The 23243-nt window shown below is 39.8% G+C and overlaps 1 protein-coding gene across 13 annotated transcripts in view; it reads left to right on the top strand.

Moving 5' to 3' along the window:
• The window catches only part of SYNE1 (spectrin repeat containing nuclear envelope protein 1), a 492337-nt gene that overhangs the window by 213198 nt on the left and 255896 nt on the right, over positions 1 to 23243 (top strand). For all 13 annotated transcript variants that reach the window (XM_018053370.1, XM_018053378.1, XM_018053374.1 and 10 more), the window contains 11 exons: positions 2869 to 2970; positions 5304 to 5507; positions 6358 to 6565; positions 7384 to 7496; positions 9245 to 9450; positions 10444 to 10599; positions 14262 to 14553; positions 15560 to 15732; positions 18056 to 18365; positions 19750 to 19914; positions 22276 to 22632. In XM_018053370.1, the coding sequence (XP_017908859.1) occupies positions 2869 to 2970; positions 5304 to 5507; positions 6358 to 6565; positions 7384 to 7496; positions 9245 to 9450; positions 10444 to 10599; positions 14262 to 14553; positions 15560 to 15732; positions 18056 to 18365; positions 19750 to 19914; positions 22276 to 22632 (2286 nt within the window). The remainder of the gene's footprint in view (positions 1 to 2868; positions 2971 to 5303; positions 5508 to 6357; positions 6566 to 7383; positions 7497 to 9244; positions 9451 to 10443; positions 10600 to 14261; positions 14554 to 15559; positions 15733 to 18055; positions 18366 to 19749; positions 19915 to 22275; positions 22633 to 23243) is intronic.

Raw genomic sequence — 23243 nt, 5'->3', positions numbered from 1 at the left:
TGAAATGTAGCTGAATCATCTGTGTGTCCTAAGTTATCACCTGTCTTTGACCCCAAGAACATGCTATAGATTATCCCTGTTTCTAAAACCAAACAAATAAGAACAAATTATTCAGACTAAAAGTACAGTCGGGAGAGGGATCGCACAGCCTGTTTAAGTGTTATCTTTGATGTTAAATTAACATAACAGCTCAGACAGTGGTGTGTGCTAGAGTACAGCTTGCACCAGCTCACAAGTCAATTGTTAACATTTTCAGGAATTTTGCAAGTGCTAAACACAATCATTATTTAAAATTAAGTTGTAGGGACTTCTCTGCTGGTCCAGCAGTTAAGATTCTGCCTTGCAATGCAGGAGACATGGGTTTGATCCCTAATCGGAGAATTATTATAAGATCCCAAATGCTGCAGAGCAGCTAAGCCCGAGAGCCGCAACTACTGAGCCTGAGTGTTCTGGAGCCCATATGCTGCAATTAGTGAGCCTTCAGGCCACAACTAGAGAGTCCATGCACCACAAGGAAAGATTCTACATGATGCAACAAAGATCTCATGTGCAGCAATTAAGATGACCATGCTGCCAAATAAATAAATATAAAAAATTAAATTGTAAATAGCTATATCAACCTCAGATATGCGGATGACACCACCCTTATGGGAGAAAGGGAAGAACTAAAGAGCTTCTTCATGAAAGTGAAAGAGGAGAGTGAAAAAGCTGGCTTAAAACTCAACGTTCAGAAAACAAAGATCATAGCATCTGGTCCCATCACTTCATGGCAAATAGATGGGGAAACAATGGAAACAGTGAGAAACTTTTCTTTTCTTGGGCTCCAAATTCACTGCAGATGGTGACTGCAGTCATGAAATTAACAGACACTTGCTCCTTGGAAGAAAAGTTATGACCAATCTAGATAGAATATTAAAAAGCAGCGACATTACTTTGCCAACAAAGGTCCATCTAGTCAAGGGTATGGTTTTTCCAGTGGTCATGTATGGATGTGAGAGTTGGACTATAAAGAAAGCTGAGCACTGAAGAATTAATGCTTTTGAACTATGGTGTTGGAGAAGACTCTTGAGAGTCCCTTGGACTGCAAGGAGATCAGTCCAGAATGTTCATTGGAAGGACTGATGCTAAAGCTGAAACTCCTATACTTTGGCCACCTGATGCAAAGAAGTGACTCATTGGAAAAGACCCTGATGCTGGGAAAGATTGAGGGCAGGAGGAGAAGGGGACGACAGAAGATGAGATGCTTGGATGGCATCACCGACACGATGGACGTGAGTTTAAGTAGGCTCCGGTGGTTGGTGATGGACAGGGAAGCCTGGCATGCTGCAGTCCATGGAGTCACAAAGAGTTAGACACAATTGAGTGACTAAATTGAACTGATATTAGTAAAGACACTGTATTAAAAATGAAAGCAATAAATTCTAAAGACTTATCACTTCCTCATTACTTTTCAGCAATTATCTCAGTTCTGAAGTAACTGACATTCACTATACGATGAAAATACTGCAGAATATGTGCAACCACATGGTACTTCCAGCTCCTCGTGCTATGGCATCATGTTGTAGCTCAAAATGGTGGTCCATGCTATAAGTCTGGGCCAGTTGTTCAACGAGTCTGGAGGACGCTCCTGCTGCTCACCTCTGGGATACAAGGAGCCAGTGGGTGTCAGCCACATTCACAAAGTCAGATCTGATCACTCACAGAGATCAGTTTTTTATGTTGCTCTCTGTGGTGCACCAGTTAATAAGATTAGTGAACTGGATTCAGCTCGGTGCCTAACAGTTTCGTTGCTGCAATGCAGGAAATGAAGGGGAGCTGTGTATGTGTGACCGCTTAATTGCCCAGGCTGCTCCTGGGGAAGGCCAGTGGGCCTAACAGGAAATTTCTTCCTGGGAGAGGAAACTGCTTCCTAGATTGAAGACATCAGGAGGTTTGTTAGTATCTACAAAGCACCGCAATACCACATTTCAGTTGAAAGGGACACTTTACTAAATGTTCCTTCATGGGTCCATTGCCTGGAGAATTCCGTGGAGAGTGGTGTCTGACAGGCTACAGTCCATGGGATCACAAAGAGTCGGACACGACTGAGCGGATAATACTTTCACTTTCGTGGGTCCAGATAAATAATGAGGTTTCCAAGCATCTAATTTGTTCCATAATGATTCTCTGGTTATTCTTTTTCTTTCTTGTGTTCGTGTTGATGGGAGGAAAAAAAAGAAGGCAAAAGGCAGAATGTTAGATGTCAATTCCTAATTAACCTGAATTCTGTTTTAAACACCCTTGAAATTTCTAATCGAAGTACTTCTTCAATTACTGTAGACTGTATTACATATATTATACATATTATATTACATTATATATATGTAATACATACTGTAATACATACTATATTTCATATACTCTACAGTAATAAAGAGGCACTCCTGATGTGTATTTGTTTTGAAATGCTTCCCTAAGGCTTAAATGCTGCCATAGTAGCCAGTGATATTAATGCTAATAAGTAAACGACAGTTAGTCTGCTGAAAATTCCCACTGACTCAAGACTTTCGGTTAGTGTTTAATTTTTTCCAGAAGTTTTTATTTTCCCCAATAAAAGAGGGTGGGAAGAAAGTTCTGCATACTCCCTCACATTCCCAGTGAAAGTTAATGATGATATTTTTCCACATTCACAAATAATGAGAATCCTCAGAAAATGGAGCAGAATTTGGTTTTTTGTTTTTTGTTTTTTTACCCTGGATTAAAGTTGGGTCTTTTTGACAGAGTTAATGGTTGAAATTATGAAATGCCAAGTAAAACATGTCTTTAGTTGTTTACGACATGTAATTAGTTGATAAGTTATGTTTTTCCCCTTTGTCTTTTACCTGGCAGTCTGAAGTTAAAAAGAAAACATTGAGATTAGAAGAACTTCGTTCCAAAGTGAATGATCTTAAAGAATTAACTAAAAATCCAGAAACACCTCCAGACCTTCAGGTAAGTGCTCCATCAAGTTTGTAATAACTCTCTATACTATTAATATAAATTCTCAAAAAAGTGTGTGTGTATATATACACATTCTATGTATTTATTTATAAGTGCATGTATATGTATATGTTTGTGTATATTCTTATTGTTATCATTGTCATAATTCCAAGCAGACACATAGACCTTATCAGACATGAGAGTCAAAATACAGCATCTTTAGAATTCCTGGTGCTAGTTCCAACCCAAATATTATAATAAGATTAGTTCTTTTTTTCCTTACTAAATTTTGGAAGTCATAGCATTCAGCTTTCCTCAAGGACAATTTTAAGTCTAGACAGACATATTTATGAATATTGATATCCTAATCCATATTTTTCTAATCCTTCTTACTGAATAGTTGCATTTGGAGGGATTACCATCACAATGTCTCCCTTCATTCCGCAAGGCTCTTTAGATGGCATAAATCCACAGGTATTGGAGGCAGGCCAGGCAGACAGAGTTTGACCAGGAACCGGGGGTGCTTCAGTGAGGGAGCTTGGGCACAGCCAGCACCAGTTCTCAGGGCCAGGGGTTCTAACTCATTACTTTAAGCTATTTGTTGCTGCTTTCATTTTCTCTACATTTTCTCTTTCTTATATCGCCTTTCTCCTTTATCTACTGTTTCTTACTAACTGATCAATCTTGTTTGATCACCTGTACTTTTGCTCTGGCCCAAGACTGTTTATCTATCAGTTAGTTATATCGGTGGATGATATACTTGTACCAGAAGGTTAGATGCTTCACCTGAAGCAAGAATAGGCAAAAAGGGTGCTGATAATCAGCAAAATTAAATAGGAGAGCTTGTGCTTATCAAGGGCATAAATGGACAACAGTTGGATTTTGGCAGAGTGAAGATGGAGGCAGGGTTTTTTGAGAGAGCTACTGTTGTGCCCTGTTTCTCTCTTTCACTCTCTTTCACACACACACGCACACACACACACTCCTACCCATGCCCATGGAGGAAATGTGGAGGTCCCCGCACCTTACCTCAAAATAGAAAGGATTTCAGTGATACTGTCTGGAGAGCATGACACGTGCCCTGTGCGGTTGGCAGACACAGGAGACTAGTATCTAATCCCCCACAAAAAACCTTAAGGGTGGGAGACAGGCTGGCTGACTGCTGATGTGTTTGCCAAGGATACATGATTGTTTTGAGTGGCCTACATCTCAGAGTCATCTGGGGTGAAATGCCAGTGTGTGACCTCTGGCCCGGAAGTGAATGATGAAAGGAAAGGTAAGAGAACAGCTTCGGTGTGGGCATCTCAGGGTCCTGCAGAGGCTTTCTGCAGGCTTAAGAGGCTTTCTGGGTGATGAACAGGCCTCCAGCAGGGATTTAGAGATGCCGTAAGGCTGCACAAGGAGGAAGTAAAGAACTTGAGAGGAATGTGTTGCCTGTCTCTGGGGAACTTCAGTAGGAGGGGCAGCAGTGAGGGGAGCCTCAGAAAGTGCCCCCCCACCCCCACACGCACACGAGGCCTGTGACAGGAGTGAATGTGAACTCACCCAGAAAGCAGAGAGGCCAGCTCCCAGCGGTGCTCACCACTGTCCTGCCTGTCCAAGCCTGCAGGTGTCAAAGGCTGTTGAAAGTGGGGGAGTAGGGAAGAAAGATGAAAAAAGGCACTTGGCCCTTTTTCCGCTGGAGGCTTCATGTTTGCAGCAGGTCTGAGCAGAGGATAAGAAAAAGAATCTCTAAGTTTACCTTCAAAGTTTTGATTATTAAATCAGCCTGGATGTTCTCAGTGTGGAGTTGAAACTGCTTTGCAGTTGACCAGGATTATAAATCCTTTTCTTGTTATGTGTGGGAAAGTCCAGGGCTTCCCAAAATCAGTCATCTGGGGAGGAGAGAAGAATTAACTTCAGTGAATATTTTAAACGGGAGACAAAAATGACATTGTTTCATGATAGAATCCCAAAGTGGTGTTTGTTCAAGGTAGTAGCTACCTCAGGGTGAAAAATATGTATTTCCCTGGGAGAATGAAGAGCAGGTTTTCAGTCACCAACTTGGTAACTCTGTGTAGGTCTAGTTCTGTTTTGAAATGAGATCTTGTGGATTTCCTGGAATCTCAGTCAAAACTTCCACTTTAAAAACCCAGTATTAACTATAATCCTCACTCTTTCCATTTCCCCATTACTCAAGATATTTGGCAACTTGAAACCACTGATTTTCCTCTTAAAAAAGTTGAATTAGCATCCTTGGTGAGGCTTCTGTGATTTTTACTGTTAAGCTGCGCATGAACAGAATCCCTGCTGAACAAGGGCTCTGGTCTTTACAGATTTTAATGAAATCTCACTCTATGTTTTAGTTTATAGAAGCTGACTTAAGGCAGAAACTGGAGCATGCCAAAGAAATTACTGAAGAAGCAAAAGGAACCTTGAAAGAGTTCACTACTCAGAGTGCACAAGTGGAGAAGTTTATTAATGACACGGCAACCTGGCTGACAAAATTAGAAGAATCACTGATGAACTGTGCCCAAACTGAGACTTGTGAAGCGTTGAAAAAGGTGAAGGTAAGTCATAAACTATTACTAAGCCTTTACCTTTCAATAGTAATATTAATTCTCCTGCTTTTCAGTGACTGTAATAAAAATGTAACCTCTGTTCTGTTACGCATATTAGCACCAAACCAACTAATTCATGATATAGGAGACAGTGAAGTAACAGATGGAGAACTGAATGCAGGTGGTAAGAAACTAAACAAGAATGTTCTAAAAATGGAAAGCATGCATTGCTATAGGGCCTGCTCAAAAATACTTGTTAATATATAATACATATTTTTCAGTAAAAAGGTGGGAGCCTATAGAAGAACTGTTTGAATTTCTACAAATTTTCAAACTTGAATGCCTAATAGTTTTTCATCACTTAATTATTTTTATTGGTCAGCATGACTGCTTTCGTACTGAGAAGGATCTACGTTTTTAAAATGGTTGAGAAAACGATATATGTAGTTTGTGCTCTTTTAGCATATTTTCTTACTGTTCTTGAGACTAAGGACATATACTTCTAAATTTTGCTACTGGTGCTTTTGGTGTGGCCTGCAATCCTAAAACAAAGGCCAAGTAACCCAGGGGAAAATGTGAATGCAGGAGGCTGACTCTATTAATAGTTTCTAATCAATTAACTAAACCCAAGATTCTGGGCTGGAATCCACAGAAGATCTTTTAAGTTTGTTTTAAATCCTAGACTATAACCCAAATCCTACCTATCTCTCAACAACTGTTTACAGGGGTAGACAAAATTGTATACATTATTGAGTGGATTTCAACAACATCACTTTCCAAAAAACATTCCAGAGTGTGGTAGATGAGATATTTCTCTTGAATGTAATGAATATCCTTCATGGCATACTTTTATTCTTAGGACATACAAAAAGAACTTCAGAGTCAGCAAAGCAACATCAGTACGACCCAGGAAAATCTCAATAGCTTATGCCGCAAGTACCACTCAGTGGAGCTGGGGAGCCTGGGCAGTGCGATGACAGGGCTGATAAAGAGACACGAGGCTGTGAGCCAGTCCTGCTCCAAGACACAGGCCAGCCTTCAGGATTCTCTGGAAAAACACTTCAATGGTGAGTTCCGACAGGCCTTAGCATGAGTAGTTTGTTTACAAGACATAGTCCAAACCAAACGCTGCCTAGAAGCGGCCAGAAAACTTTCCACAAGAGTAGCGTTTTAAATTTGTGTCTGCGTTGAGACTTGAGCAATAAAATTATTGTGGTTGGGCTCTCACTGTTGGCAGGATTCTTCTTCTTTCTCCCTAAGAAAGTAGGAATCCGCCATCTTGATGAATCTGAACTTCATGCGGATTTTCCACATAGAGCTCCTTTGTGTGGAAAATGACTCCCACTGCTATGAGGAAATGACACAATAAGCTTGGATATTAGGAGAGCCTATAAAACAGCAGGCATGTAATTCAGGGAACTGTTGGTCATTTATGTCCTGACTCGGCCTCCAGCACTCCTGTGCCTCTGCCTTGGTGTCAATGTGTGACGCTTTAAGTCAGCATGGTGGGCAGGGGAGACGGTTCCTCCCTTTGCCATAGAAATGGCTTTAACACCTCAAGAGCATTGCTCACTCTTACATAGTCAAGCAATTATCTTTCTTCACCAAGAGGAAAAAAAAAAACACAGTGGGAAATCAAATATGTCAGGAATACAAATTCCGTTTCAGTCTTACATCTGAGATAATTTCTCAGTTCTACCATGAGAAATCATGGTTGTAGGTCTTACTGTATTATATTCTATGCTATTATTAGTACAGTTTTCTTTCTGGAACATATTGTAAGGCAGGATGTAATGGGCTGATCACCAGAATTAATTCATTGTGGTCGTCCTGGAAGCTCTTTCAATGTTTTCTATGTGTTCCTTATTTTTGTTACCTTCCATAGAGTCTATGCAGGAATTCCAAGAATGGTTTTCTGGAATAAAGGCAGCAGCAAAGGAATCATCAGATAGAACTGGGGACAGCAAGGTTCTGGAGGCAAAGCTCCATGATCTTCAGGTATGCAAGCTGGCGCTGCTGCTGCTGCTGCTAAGTCGCTTCAGTCGTGTCTGACTCTGCGTAACCCCATAGATGGCAGCCCACCAGGCTCCCCCGTCCCTGGGATTCTCCAGGCAAGAACATTGGAGTGGGTTGCCATTTCCTTCTCCCAATGCATGAAAGTGAAAAGTGAAAGTGAAGTTGCAAAGTTGTGCCCGACTCTTAGCGACTCCATGGACTGCAGCCTACCAGGCTCCTCCGTCCATGGGATTTTCCAGGCAAGAGTACTGGAGTGGGCTGCCATTACTACTTTTTCCTAAGTTGCCTTCAAGTAACTTCAGGTCAGACCTAAATCATCTATTTCCCCAAACCTTATTTTCTTCTAACTTTTCTTCTTCCCTAACAGAATTAGATTTCTTGGGTCAGAAAGAGATAGGAAGTATGAAAAGTAAGTTGATAAAAATGTTAGAATTTCATTCATGTTGATGTAAGGCAGAAATCAAACCAATATTGTAAAGCAATTACCCCTTGAAAATATATAAATATTGAAATATATACATTTTTTAAAAGTTAAAATTTCATAATTTCTAGATCCCATTCCTCTGTTTTTTAGTCTATTACTCATTCTTCAGCAGTCATTCAGAACTAAACCTAATTTTAGTTTTTATGGCAGTAAAAGCATAAATAATTGTATCTACTTTACATAATTGTCATGAAGAGGTTTTAAACAGAAGACATGGCTTGTGTTTTTTTAATAACCTAGCATCTGAATTTGGAGCTAGGATATATTCAAATAAAAGCAATATATATTGTAGGTTTTAAAGGTGTGACAGACAATGAAAACTGTATAAATTTCGATAAGGGAGGGCCACTGTGCAGCAACATTAAGAATGATTGTCAGGAGCCTAAGTTCAAGTTAAGTTTTGGCCAAGTTTTTCAAATGGTTAATCTGAGCAAAGCACTGTGTTAAGTATTATCAAAATATTTTTTACAAATTAATGGGGGAAAACATTAATGAGGAATATAAGCATTTTGTGGCTTAATGGGTGATGTGATGGCAATTATGCAGATAACTCATTAGCAGCCGGGGAGGAAGATCATTATAATACAGGAAGCTGGTTTTGCTGGAGGCATGGTGAATTCAGATGTGGAGCTGGGCTCTTTAAAGCTTGAAATGCAGAGGATCTCCATGAAGCAAAGTCTGAGTGACAGTCACAAATGCCTCTGTGAAGCTCAGGGTGGAGGCAAGACCAGCATAGCGGTTCTGGACTTCTTTTGCTCAGTTGAAGCCATGCCCATGTATATGATCTTCCAAGGAAGAGGTGCATACCAAGAAAAGAAGGAATCTGAACACAGGATTTTGTGTGCAGTGTGGGTCAGACAAGGAGGCAGGGTGGAGACAATTAACCAATTGAAACATGTCACATTAAGCATTTGAAGAAATGGAGGCTGGACCAGATTGAGATGATGAGAATGGAGAGGGACTGAGAACAAACCTTGATGAGAGCATCCTTCTTTCCAGCTCGATGTTGCTTGCAGTTGGTCCTCAGTGGTTCCAGTGACTGGCTGGCACCATCCTCCATTCTCAGTCTTGACCGTATCCAATTGTATACATCATTCTCATTGAAGCTTATTAAAAGCCTTCTTCCTTTGGGCTGTTTTTCTTCTCTTGCTTTACTTTCTCAGGTCAGAGTTGTAATTAATCCTCCTATGCAGTAGGATCTTTGAATATAGCAAATGCTTTGTGTTACCTTTGTTTCGTGAAACAGAACATTTTGGACTCGGTCAGTGATGGACAGAGCAAGCTTGATGTGGTGACCCGAGAAGGACAAACTTTGTATGCTCATTTATCTAAACAAATTGTCAGTAGCATTCAGGAACAAGTTACAAAAGCTAATGAAGAGTTTCAAGCATTTCTGAAACAGTGCCTTAAAGACAAACAGGCTCTACAAGACTGTGCTTTGGAACTTGGGAGGTAAGTTTTTTCAACAGGTATAGATTTCATCATGCGCGGACTATTTCTTCAGTGATTTAAAGTAAAGAGCCATTGGGAATAAACAAAAAATATTTTAAATTGTGAGTTTAAATTATAATGTTTTGACTTTAAGTACATGTTCATACTAGGACAATAACTGAATGATCAAATTCTGATGGTATCATTTGGCTTTATTTTCTATACAGAAAAAGAAAAGAATTATATTCACTAATAATTTTGAATGACGTAAACGTATGTACTTTTTGTCTGTTTGGCAATAACTCTAGATATTAGAATTTTGACACCTGAATTTTTCAATATCCAGGTCCTTTCTTCACTGTGTCTACTTCAGTGAGGTTGGAATTATGGCAGAAAACACTTATTATATTTCTCTGAGTCAAGATTCCAATCAGGAAGCTATATCAACAGGGCTGGATAAAAAATTAGAAAAAACATTCTGTTGCTAAGAAAGGAAAGATGTCAGTATAATCAAAATGCCTTTTTTGGTTGGAGGTATTTGCCTGACTTTTGTCAAGGTTTCTTAGAGAATTACATTGTTTTTTAAAACTTGAGAACCCTAGAGTCTTGTGCCATATTCAAATCCCCATAAGATACAAAGACCCAGAGATGACTTTCCTTCCCTTTCTAAGGGCTTCCACTGCCCCATTTTTCCACTGGCCCCAATTCAGGGTCTTTGTAGTAAGATGCAAAGTTAAGTGTACACAGGCATGGAAATGTAATCTTAATTACCAGCTATAATTATCAAGATAGAATGCTTCTTTTTCTGCTTGGATCTCAAGAAAAGTGTCCAGAATTTGTCATTTTACTACTGAAATAAGTGATTATTTGAATGGGATTATTGTCAAATTTTCTACTCTACTTGAAAATCGATGAGCTCTTAATTGCCACAGACATTGTTGACCTCAATATTATAATTCATTTATTATAGTGAAATATAAAAATTTCTCTAACGTGTTTTGTTCTTTTCTTTAGCTTTGAAGATCAGCACAGAAAACTGAACTTATGGATCCATGAAATGGAAGAAAGATTAAGTACAGAAAACTTAGGAGAGAGTAAGCAACACATCCCTGAGAAGAAAAACGAAGTCCATAAAATTGAAATGTTTCTGGGCGAACTATTGGCTGCAAGGTAGGATGCAGAAGTGGAATAGAAGCTTTTCTTACTAGCAAATGCTTGCTTGTCTGGTTGGTTGGTTGGTTATTCGGGTTGCTTGTTGGCTGGTGAGATGGTTAGTTGGGGTGGTTATGTTTCTATATCTAGCACACAAATGATTGTATAGTGTTTCCATGGCAGTGGAGTGATCTGGAGAGAGTATTGGGTTGGAGATAAAGAGCTGACCTCCATTGCAGTTATATCTCCTTTTGTTCAACAAATTGGACAGTCCACTCATTTCCTGTATATCTTGATATTATCTTTTAAACACGGAAAATAATAATAAATATATTTTCCTCCCAGAGGTTATTATAAGGATATAAGGAGATTATAAAAATATCCTTCATTTACAAAATAACAATATATTTCCATATATTTTTCACACACTTCAGCCTCCAGGATTATTTCCAATCCACCATATGCTGATAATGTTGTTAGTAAAGCAAAAGGTATTGTCATGAAGTCTGACTGCCCTAGAAATTCACTTTCTTCACTGCAGTATTTGGCTTCCCATTGCTTGTCAACTGAGCAGATGTTCCCGGCTCCTTCTCAGGCAGTTCTCTGGCCCGTGCTTCGGACTTCACTTTCATGGCTTTGCTCCCTCAATTCACACGACACCCCTGGCATTTTCAGTTGCTTCATTGAAATTGTTGCACTGGAAGATAGAACACTTGTCACTAAGGGAGGGAAGCTTGGCCCAAAACTCTGTCTCACCGTTGTTTTGGTCCTACCTCTGTGAAACAAGTTGTTGATTTTGTTACTGAATTCAGGCTAAGCTGCTCATACTCAAGAATCTAAGAGTGAGAGACAAGTGTTGAATAAAAGGAAAGATGGCTTTATTGAGGCAGCTGGAAATTCTGGCAAGAAGGTGGACTCATGTCCCAAAGAACCAATCCCCACTGCTGATCAGAGAGCAGATTTTAAAGGAAAACTTGAAGGGTGGGCAGGCAGAGACCACCAGCGGAACAGAGCAGTTAGCTTTGAGAATCATCTTGAAACTGGTCATTTAGTGGTCTGGTCAGCATCATCTTGATTGTTTTAAGCACAGTTAATCAATCTTCAGTTCTAAGGTCAATTTGTTACCAGTACCTTGAAGTCAGTTCCTGAAATTGTGCAAGCCACATACTCAGTACTGCTCAAGACAGAGCGTCCATGTCACGACTACAGCCCGGCCATCATGTGCTGTGCTTAGTCGCTTGGTAGTGTACAACTCTGTGACCCCGTGGACTGTAGCCCACCAGGCTCCTCTGTCCATTGGGATTCTCTAGGCAAGAATACTGGGTGGGTTGCCATCTCCTTCTCCAGGGAATCTTCCCAATGCAGAGATCAAACCCCGGTTTCCTGCACTGCAGGAGGATTCTTTCCATCTTAGCCACCAGGGAGGCCCAGGAATACTGGAGTGGGTAGCCTATTCCTTTGCCAGGGCAACTTCCCAGCCCAGGAAGTGAACTGGGGTCTCCTGCGTTTCAGGCAGATTCTTTAACAGCTGAGCTATCGGGCAGTTAGCTTTTTCCCTCTGGTGGCCATTTTAGTGGCTGCAAAACAACTCAAGGGTGTGAATCAGACTTGTTATTTATATCCTTCAGGGAGAAGCTAAAGATTCTGTGACTGTGTTGTCCTAACTGTTAACTGCTTGAGCCTGCTATTTTGTAACTCGGGGAGACCTGGGAGACTACAGCTTTTCTACAAACAAGAGACAAGGGACACAGAAGGGAAGGCGCCACAGAGTCCTGCTCAATTTCAGTTTTTTATAGATTGAACCCAATAGTGATTCAATTATAAATTGAAACTCACCCCAACCCAATGGTGAATTTCTCAAGGTCATGGACCATCAGGTCTTTATGATCCCTAGTATAGTGCCAACAATAGGAAATATTTGCTAAATTAATAGAATAGTAGCATTAGTCTAACCATAAAACTTTCTTAAAATTACGTAGCTTTTTAGTTACTTTTTAAATCTTGACTCTTGTCTAGGTACAATATAACATGGCCAGACCTATTTCTCTCCTCCTTTTAAACTTTTGATATTATTCTTGAGCTGTTACTCTGATATTCCAGGACCAGATGCTGGGAATTTAGACATATTTGCTCCCATCTTCTTTCTACCTGGCAGCTTCTCTAGACAATCCTAATGTGCTCCGCTGGTATCCCAGCTTCTCCAACTGAGTCACCTGACTTCTTTCACTTGCTGGCCACTTGCTCTTCCCAGTCCTTTGGATTTTTTTTCATCATAATATTCTGCAAGTACTTTGCATATCTTGGGGGAATGTCCTGTATTTTTAAAAAGAACCTCAGACTTAAGAATCACTGATTTTTATTGCCTATGTGGTAACATGTGATATCTGTCCTCTTGAATTATTATTTAACTAAAGTCATTGTTTAAACCATCTTCATATCTTACCTTCATGTCTCATGCATATTACAAGTATCAGTTCAGTTCAGTCACTTAGTCGTGTCTGACTCTTTGCAACCCATGGACTGTAGCATGCCAGGCTTCCCTGTCCATCACCAACTCCCGGAACTTACTCAAACTAGTGTCAATTGAGTCAGTGATGCCATTCAACCATCTCATCCTCTGTTGTCCCCTTCTTCTCCCACCTTCAATCTTTCCCAGTATTACAAGTATAAGAGATGCATTTTAAAGTATATGCAATGTTGTCTAAGTCTTATATATCTCACTGAAGCACATAGGATTCTGTTTAGATAATAGCTGCTCAAGAAAAAGAAAAAGACAAGGTAGGAAATGGGCTTCCTGTCCTTTTTCTGACATTCACAACAGCTTGTGTGATAGCATCTACAGTCTCCCTTCTGATATCCCAGGCATTTCCTGAGAGATATGCTGATTCAGAAATCTGTAAAACAGTATAAAGCCAACCCAGCCATAGAAAATTAAGTTTTCCCTTGACTTAATTAACATAACCTCAAACTGAGATGAGCAGAGTTCCCAAGATACAACAAAGAAACCCACAGTATTCATAAGATGGCCTTTTGAAAGAAGCTTTCTTTGGCACTTTATCTCTGCCAAACATTGTGCTGGATGCTGGGGATATGAGATGAATGTAATCGCCGTGGCCTCTAGAAGGTGAAAGCCTTGTGGATGGAGACAGACAGGGTGTATGAGGTGAGAGAAAGACGGAAAGAGGGCACCGGAAGGGGAGTTAGCATCATGCTTCCTGGGGATGTAAGCCCTGCATAAGGGATTTGAAGGGCCTCTTAGAATAGAAGTTGAAGAGTGGTTATGAAGGAGGAGTCTATGTGTGTATACAGCAGGGTGGAGTGCTTGGGGAATTTCAGGGAGCTGTTTATGATTAGAGCATTAACTAGGAATGAAGAAAAGTCAGGGATCAGCCCGGAGAGACAGGCCTGAGCCATTTCCTGAAGTGAATCCCTGACAATACAGAGGGCTGGGATCCAGGCATAGCGCAGACTGAATGAGATCCCTAGATGGGAAGTGACAGCATTCAGATAAACCACAGAGAGCCAGGTAGCCAGCCCTCTGAGGGCACCCAGCACCATTACTGAAAGGCATGTCAGCTGTGAGCTCTGGTCTGGTGGCTGCTCCAATGTCAGCAATCATGTGTTACTCCCCTGTGCTCCTGACTGTCAGAATTCATTTTTTCCCCCGCTGTTTTCTTTAGAGAGTCTCTGGACAAGCTGTCCCAGAGAGGGCAGCTTCTCAGTGAAGAAGGCCACGGTGCTGGGAAAGAAAGCCGCCTGTGTTCCCAGCTCCTCACGAGCTATCAGAACTTGCTCCGGATGACCAAGGAGAAGCTCCGGAGCTGCCAGGTGGCCCTGCAGGAGCACGAGGCCTTGGAGGAGGCGCTGCAGAGCATGTGGTCCTGGGTGAAGGACATGCAAGACAGACTGGCCAGTGCAGAGAGCACCGTGGGGAGCAAAGACGCCTTGGAGAGACGGCTGTTACAAGTGCAGGTACGTGGGGCGCCAGCCTGAGGCCTTCCGAAGACTGCTGGATTAGACTCACAGGTGTCTGGGGTGTCCCTGGTGGCTCAGATGGTAAAGAAGAGACCTGGGTCTAACCCCTGGGTGGGGAAGATCCCCTGGAGAAGGGAATGGCTACCCACTCCAGTAGTTTTGTCTGGGAAATCCTATGGATAGAGGAGCCTGGTGGGCTACAGTCTGTAGGGTCACAAAGAGTCGGACATGACTGAGTGATTAACACACACACATGCATACACGCAGGTGTTTGAGTTAGGTCCTCATCGTTCAACAGTGAGCCTCCTCGGGATTATGTGGGCAAAATGAAGAAAATGGGCAAAAAAAGGATTTGGAGGGTTTGTTTTTCTCTTCGGTCAAGAAATATTTTTGTTCTAATAGCTTTAAAATAATTTTAAAAAAAATTAGTAAACATTTTTAGCAAACATTGTGAATAGCTACTTTACTCCAAGCACCATGCAAGTTGATTGGAATATGGAGACAAAAATTAGTTCTTGCTTTCTAGAAGTTCCCAGTTAGTGGAAGAGATCAACCTGTAAATTGTTACTTTCAGTGCAGCCTGTATGGAGGGGCCGTGAATGAAGTACGGAGGAGGCCACAGACCAGCCTGCAGTCAGTGAAGTTTCCTTTGAAAGGCAGATATTACCCAGGCAATGGAAATAGGGATCTGTCAAGTTTTGGACAAGGGTGCCTTTATTTTCAAAATGACTTCTCTTTACTCTGATGCAAAAGTCAGTAAAGTTCCTTCTAGGCTGGGGTCCAAAGTTTTCCAGGAACTTAAATCAGAGTTTGTCTCTGACTTCCAGACTCCTGGACTTCTAATATTTAAGTAAGGTGTTATAGGGCCATAGGGTCCAGAGTTTGATATTGTCGTTGTTGTTTAATTTTAAGGTAAGGTACGCCTTAGCTTGATTCTCATGGGAAACAACACATCAGAAGGTTTTAGTAATCCTGCTGATGATTATTCATTCTTCCTTCACAGGAAATTCTCCTGATGAAAGGTGAAGGGGAAGTTAAGTTGAACATGGCCATTGGCAAAGGGGAACAGGCCTTGAGAAGTAGCAACAAGGAGGGTCAGAAGGTGATCCAGACTCAGCTGCAGACCCTTAAAGACGTGTGGGCTAACATCATGGGCTCCTCCGTCCATGCCCAGAGGTACAGAGCCTATTTTTAGTGTGTCTTTGCCTGAGTCAAACCCAGTGACTTAGTGAAATGATGGAGCAGTGCTGAAGGTATCCCTAAGAGAGTCACCAAGCATGTTATTTTAGATAGTTGTGTGGATGCCTATCTCTGCCTGATTGAATTTTCTGTAACTGCAGTGGCTGGTTTTGTTTGCTTGCTTGCTTTGTGTGTGTGTGTGTGTGTGCGTGTGTGTGTGTGTGTGTGTGTGTGTGTGTGTGTAATATTTACATCTCCCATAACATCTCCCATGGAATCTGGCACACATGGACTTAATCAGATACCTCCTCTAAATTCATCAGAGAAAGAATATGTCTTTAATAACTGTAACAACTTTAATAACTTTTTGCTTTTTAAGGAAAGTTAAGTCATTGGCAACTTTTGAGCTTACATACAAATGTTTTTCTCAACTGAAGTAATATCCCTGACAGTGGGGTTGCAGAGATGTTGGGAGAGTATGTGATCACCCCAGTCAGTGATAGGCTATCCTGACATTTAGAGTAAGGCCAGGGGAACCAACGTCCTGCTATGTGTGAACACCTTCACATGAGCAACAACCAGACCACATGACCCCATTGCATTAGACGCTGATGAGAAAATAGAGAAGATTCTAATTGTTACACAAGGCGGTGTTGTTGTGTTACATTTATGATTGAAAGACTTTCATCTTCCTCCCTCTTCTCAGAGGATCTACAAATAATTGGACTGGCTGGTTGGACAAATGACTTTCAGTCAGTATTATACTAACACACATTCCAGAAGTCACATTCTAAAGGTTATATGTACTGTTCAATCACTGAAGAAGTGTGTGCTCAAAATGATCTTCATAAATAGATGAACAGAAGATTAGAGCTCATCGCAAAACAAAATAACACTCCAGTTACTCACTGCAGTGTAAACAGTGAACCACGGTGACAGCTAAACTTTGTGGAGTTGTGCTTTGTTTTGCTCCCTTTGAAGATGGAGGGTAGGTGGTAACTCCAAAGAGTCAGCAGGATTTTGAATCTTCATCACAACTCATAATGGTCAGCAAAGGAAAAAAAAAAAATCAGATTCCATAGTTCTATTATTCTATAGATCAGACTGCTGGGGCATGAACTAAACTCCCCAATGCTTGGTAACAGGCCAACTTCATAAAAGTGAATAGCAATATGTGTGAATATTTTCCGGATGTTAGAATAAGATGTTAAATACAGGAAGCGGATTTAAATCCTTGATTCTTCTCTTTCAGCAAGGAATTAACTTTGGAAACTGCATTTTGAGCAGTAGCAGTGCTCAAATTATTGTGCTAAAATAATGAAACAAAGTAGTTTTTGCTCTCTCAGTGCTCAAAAGCTAGGGTAGGGTACATTCAAAAAAATAAATAAATAAAACCAAGCCTCTGACTCAGATTGTGTTCCTAAGATGCTGTGGACTGTGGAAGAGAGTAGGGCCTGGATGGCGTCTGGAGAAGTGAGATGGATTTGGACTTTCCAGAAAATTATTTGCAGAAAGAACAGGGCTTTAAGGCATATATGATGAGGTATATATTGGTGCAAAGGGGAAAATTTGAGCAAAAGAAACAATTTAGAAGTACATTCACCACAGATATAATAACTTCAGGATCATAGAATTATATGCAAGGGACAGTGGGAGGGGTCACTGAAGATGAGTTAGAATAGTTTGTAAAGCTAAATGTTGGAGGTATTTTTAAAATGCCAGTTTAGAAAGCCTTTTAGTTGACTATCGGGAGAGGTTTTGACTTGACTGTTGACTTACGTGACTATATTTCTAATATTATTAGCACATTGAGCCTTCATCCCTTCACACATTCAACACAGAAGCACTAAACATTATACATTATATCTGCAAGTGAAAAAATCAATCTAATTATGTCATTTACCCAAAAGAATACTTTACATTTTGTATTCCATCATCTTTAATAGGATAAACCAAATCCAAGAAAATACAGAATTAATGTATATTAAATAAAATTTAACTGGTGCTCCCGGGCTGATATTTTGACAGTGTAACATGCATATGTGTCTATTCATTTAGGGCAATTAGCATTTGGAAGACAAATCTCCAGATGCATATGCGACTAAGACATCTTCAATTTTTGGCATAAATTTATTTTTATTTGGAAGAAGCTGTGTTGTAGGTCAGAAGAGTAATGTTTTCCCTTCACTTAAAAACAGTGTTTTCATCACTTACCATACCATTCAGTAAAAGAGCTTACATAGGTGCAGTGTCCTCATGGTTGGTTTTTAGTAGAGATGTGACGATAACTTACTTTTGTAATATGTGACATTGATTCTAGCACTTTAGAATCTGTGATTAGCCAGTGGAATGACTATCTAGAGTGGAAAAACCAGTTGGAGCAGTGGATGGAATCAGTGGATCAAAAAGTAGAACATCCCTTGCAACTACAGCCTGGTCTGAAAGAGAAGTTTTCCCTCCTGGATCACTTTCAGTCCATCGTATCAGAGGCAGAAGACCACGCCGGAGCCCTGCAGCGACTCACGACAAAGGCCAGGGAGCTCTACCAGAAGACTGAGGATGAGGCTTTCACGGATACGGCTCAAGAGGAGCTGAAAACACAGTTTAATGACATACTGACCGTTTCCAAGGTTAGTGCTTTATAGCAAAGGAAACACATCAAGGTTCAGGTAAAGAATACACTGTAGGTTAAAATTTAGGGGAATTGGTGTGGAGGTTGAGGGAGGCTGAAGAGGGAGGGGATATATATATATAATATATATATTATATATACATTACGTATATATCTACACATTATGTATATGTATATATATATGCACATATATATACGGCTTATTCGCTTTGTTGTACAGCAGAAACCAACATAACATTGTAAAGCAATTATTCTCCAATTAAAAATTTTAAAAATAGAAATAAAACATGAAACTATATCTGTAGTGAACAGATATCTTACATAAAGGGTCATTTCTCACCAATGGATGCCCATGAATTTTTCTCTCTATGCAATTTTGGGATGATTTTTTATTCTTTGTTTTTCATCCTGCTCCACTCAGAACATTAATAAACCCATTTCTTTTCTTTGTAAGACTGTCTGAGGCTCAGTTGTCAGTTTAGAGTTCTTTTGCTTTTGCTGCCACTTATATTTGTTATGTTAGGTGCAAGTCTATTCACCTCCCAGATTTCAGTCATGTACCAAGTATTCTATTTCTCATTTTAGTAAAACATTCATTTTTCTATTCTCCAAGAAATTGGCTCCTTCGTGTAATATGAAGATTTTCTCTCAGTTCTATCTCTGAATCATTACTTTCCTCCATGACTTTTCTTTTGCATGTATATGAGAATGTTAAAGAAAATAAGGAAGAAGATTTTTTCCCTCTCTTGCTTCCTTTGGGGAAATCTTTGTATTATTAGTACTACAGTTTTTAACATATGTGTTAGTTTATCTTAATTTTTATTTTGGTAATGATTAAGAGCTATGACTTCAGTTACAAAGACCTACAAATTTGAATTCTGGCTTTGACGCTTTTTCGGATGTATGACTTTGGGCATGTTACTTAACCTCTGTAACCTCTAAAGGTCCTTTCTCATAATATAGTTAAATAATATTATCTATATCACATAGCTGTTATGAGGATTAAATGAGCAAATTTATTTTAAGTGCTGAGCAGAATACTGTACCCAAAGGCAACACAAATAATTTCTTGAACAATAAGAACAGTGATAATAATAGTAATAATTAAGTGGATTATTAGTGAGGGATGTTAGTCAACGTTCATTAAGCATAGGTTTTTATTCTAAGCTAGACCAAGGAAAACTTAAAGGAAAATGATCGCTTCTTCACAGTCTTTCAGTCTAATTAAGATTCGATTTTTTTTTCATTTTGAGATATTAGACATAGAGAAAATTCAAAAATAAGAAAAAAAATCTTTTAAGATCCTTAAGACACCTGCTGCCTTGTCTGATTTCAGGTTCTGAATAACGATTACTGTTAAAGTACTCTTCTTTCTCTACCAGGAGAAAATGAGGAAAGTAGAAGAGATTGTGAAAGACCATCTCGTGTATTTAGACGCAGTCCAAGAATTCACGGATTGGCTCCATTCAGCAAAGGAAGAACTTCATCGGTGGTCAGATATGTCAGGAGATTCACCAGCCACCCAGAAAAAATTATCTAAAATTAAGGTCAGAAAACAGACGGATGGTATAACTGCATTGGTTCTTGGGTATCACATTCCTGTGATGAAGATTCTGTGGATAAGTTTATTTAAAATATTTTCGTCCTGTTTTCTACTTGTTGGCATTTATTACCTTGTACCTCATGAATCAAAAATATAAGTAGGAGGAAAAAGGAAATTCAAAACATGGTACACTTGTGAGGAAAATGGACCACTGTCCATGGATGCTTCTGCGTGCAAATGTGCTTATTATTGTAGCATCGAGGCCTACGAAATATGCACCAGATGGGGCTGACAAAATGAGATACTATTTTTTAGCACAGTGGAAGAAAAGTTTATACAGTAACTTGGTTAAAAGTATTTGAATAATTCACTTGTTTTATTCTGCTTTCTTAGCCAACAGTATGACAACATAGTAGAAAACAGTCATTTTAAGAGCATTAAAATAGGTTCCTGCTTATAAGGTCTACTTTGAAAAAAAAAGTTCACATATCTGAGGGAGCTGGAACAAGTATATTTCTATTTACTTGAATATTAAATTGCATTAATTTCCTCTCTGTAGAAGTAATAGATTTTAATCTGAGAACCAGGAAACGGTAATATTTTCAATTGTTCAGTTGTACATGAGGAAACATTGGAATACATAGTATAAATGGGGTCAGGAATAGAAGACTGGGATTGTGTTCTGATACCTGGAAATTAGAACATAAAAATACTCTTTGATGATAGTGACAATAACTACATTTTGAAAGTTTACTCTTAAATGGTCAGAAAGCATTATCTTATTTAAATCTTACTACGACTGCACAGGTTTTAAATGAGATAACCACAGAAAGCCACTTCTAAAATTCTTATTACCTGTGTGATTCCATAAAACGCTTTGCTATATTCTTCAGTAACATTTTGATTTGTTCCTCCATTCACTCACCCCTATCCATTTATTCAATGAAGGTTGTACAACCTTCAAGGAACTTGAAGTGTGGGAAGGAATGAGGATGCACAAACTGATGCTTGTGAAATCATACAGCAAATGTAACCCTAGCTCACGAGTTCAGGCTCTAGAATCGGACCCTAATGCTACATCTTATCCCTACTGCTTTTCTTAGGGCAAGTTACTTGATGTCCTCAAGCCTCAACCTCTCTCTTCATCGGTAAAAATCAGAGTAACAATAGTACCTGCCTCAAAGAGTCATTTTGAGGAATAAATTAGATCATGTGCCTAAAGTATTTTAGCAGTCCAGGAGCTAAGTCATAAATTTGTATTAAAATTAACAAAAATAATGGATACATAAATATATAAACATCAGAATAGATTCTGTAGAGAAATCTATTCTTAGCAAGAAATACCACTATTTTACCTAATTAGCAATACATAAGTTTATCTTGTTATCTTTTAGGGTATTTGTGTGCTTTAAGCCTAAAAGTTGCAGTTAAATTGTTGAATTTCTAGTGAGGTTCTCAAAAGTAAGAAGAATAGTAATAAATGAATGCTGTATAAAGGTTGTTTTGAGCTTTCAGCCTAAGTATGTCTGTGAATGATTTATTTTAGTTACTATAAAAAATATGTAGTTAACATGCTGAAATTGAAAGTAAAAGTGAAAGTCACTCAGCTGTGTCCATTTCTTTGGGACCCCATGGACTATACTGTTCATGGAAATCTCCAGGCCAGAAAACTGGAGTGGGTAGCTGTTTGCTTCTCCAGGGGATCTTCCCAACCCAGGGATCTAACCAACGTCTTCTGGATTGCAGGCTGACTCTTTACCAACTGAGCTATCAGGGAAGCCTGCACACTGAACTATTTCATACTTAAAATATGTCATATGAAAATATTAACATACTGAAGTATTTGAAATTGAGGAGGGCTTATTCTTTTGTTGTGATGGGTTAGCTTGATTCCTAGTGGAACAGAAGTGTCGTTTAAGCCACCACCTCGGGGAAGAAGATGGAAATGGGGTAGAGACAAGAGCAGAGGACAGTTCTGCCACAATCCTTGTTCACTTGTCTTGATGTCAACTTAGGAAAAGATAAGATTCACACCTTTATAGGAGCAATACACCACAGGTAAACATTCAAATGACTATCAAAATAGTTTCACATATTCCAACAACGCCGGATTTCAGGATTCCCCTTTAGTCTGTTTCAGAATGTTGTGGATTCCTCAATTTACTTCGCCACAGACCTTGAAGCTCACAATGCTAATTCTCTACTATAATAACTTAGGAGGGGGCGGATGAATTGAATCCGGTTCCTTGTGGCATACTTGCTAAAACTTCCTAGCAGGACAGGGTCCCCCTCTGTACACATTTGGAAACTTGCAGGCCAAGTGACTCAGAGCCTCCTCGGTTGCCATGGTGATGTTCCATTACAGGAGCTGATGGATTCCAGAGAGATTGGTGCAAGCCGCCTAAGCAGAGTGGAGTCTCTGGCCCCTGCCGTGAAACAGAACACGACTGCCAGTGGCTGTGAGCTCTTGCACACGGAGATGCAGGCCCTGCGTGCGGACTGGAAGCAGTGGGAAGACAGCGTTTTCCAAACGCAGACCAGCTTGGAGAACCTGGTTAGCCAAATGGCCCTTTCGGAGCAGGAGTTCTCAGGCCAAGTGGCTCAGCTGGAGCAGGCCCTTGAACAGTTTAGTGCCCTCCTGACAAGCTGGACTCAGCAGTTAGCCCTCCTGGAAGGCAAGAACACAGATAAGGAGCTGGTGGAATGCTGGCAGAAGGGCAGGGTAAGTTGGCTTCCTGTGTCTGCTGGGGGATTATGCTAAAATGTTTGTTTGCCTTTCTTTATTGCTAAACAACAACAACAAAAAATTCCTTGCTAACTACAAACATGCAACATTCATACTTGGAAAAATAAGTATTACTCTAATTATATTTGTAAAGCTGCTCCATTTCCTTTTTTCATAAGTCAAAGTACTGTAAAAATATAGACATAAGGGAGAAAGAGGTTTTCTTTTATTTTACCGTACGAACCGTTTACTGATAGTGGGAATATTTTACTTTCATTCTTATGATGTAAGAGTTTGTAATGTTGTTTTCAGCTATTCAGTCTGAAAACAGTGGCCTGTGGGTAGAGGCATAAATAGACAGAGAGTCAGAGCTGTTTTCCTGCCAGGGAATTATTTCCAACAATTAAATGATTGAATTCATAGCTTTGAAAGAAATGTTTGGTAATCTCCTAAAGCACAACTAATAGTTTTCACCCTGATTAGCTCTCCTGTGTGTGGATTTGACAGCTGTGTTTGAATTAATCCGTTAACAGAACTCCTAGTCATGCTCGCCAGTTGCCTTGTGAACTTTTTTTTTTTTTTTAACTAATAGCCACCCTTTCAGAATG

This window comes from Capra hircus, chromosome 9, assembly GCF_001704415.2.
Source record: "Capra hircus breed San Clemente chromosome 9, ASM170441v1, whole genome shotgun sequence".
NCBI classification, from domain to species: Eukaryota; Metazoa; Chordata; class Mammalia; order Artiodactyla; family Bovidae; genus Capra; species Capra hircus.
This window is presented reverse-complemented; position numbering and strand designations above follow the sequence as displayed.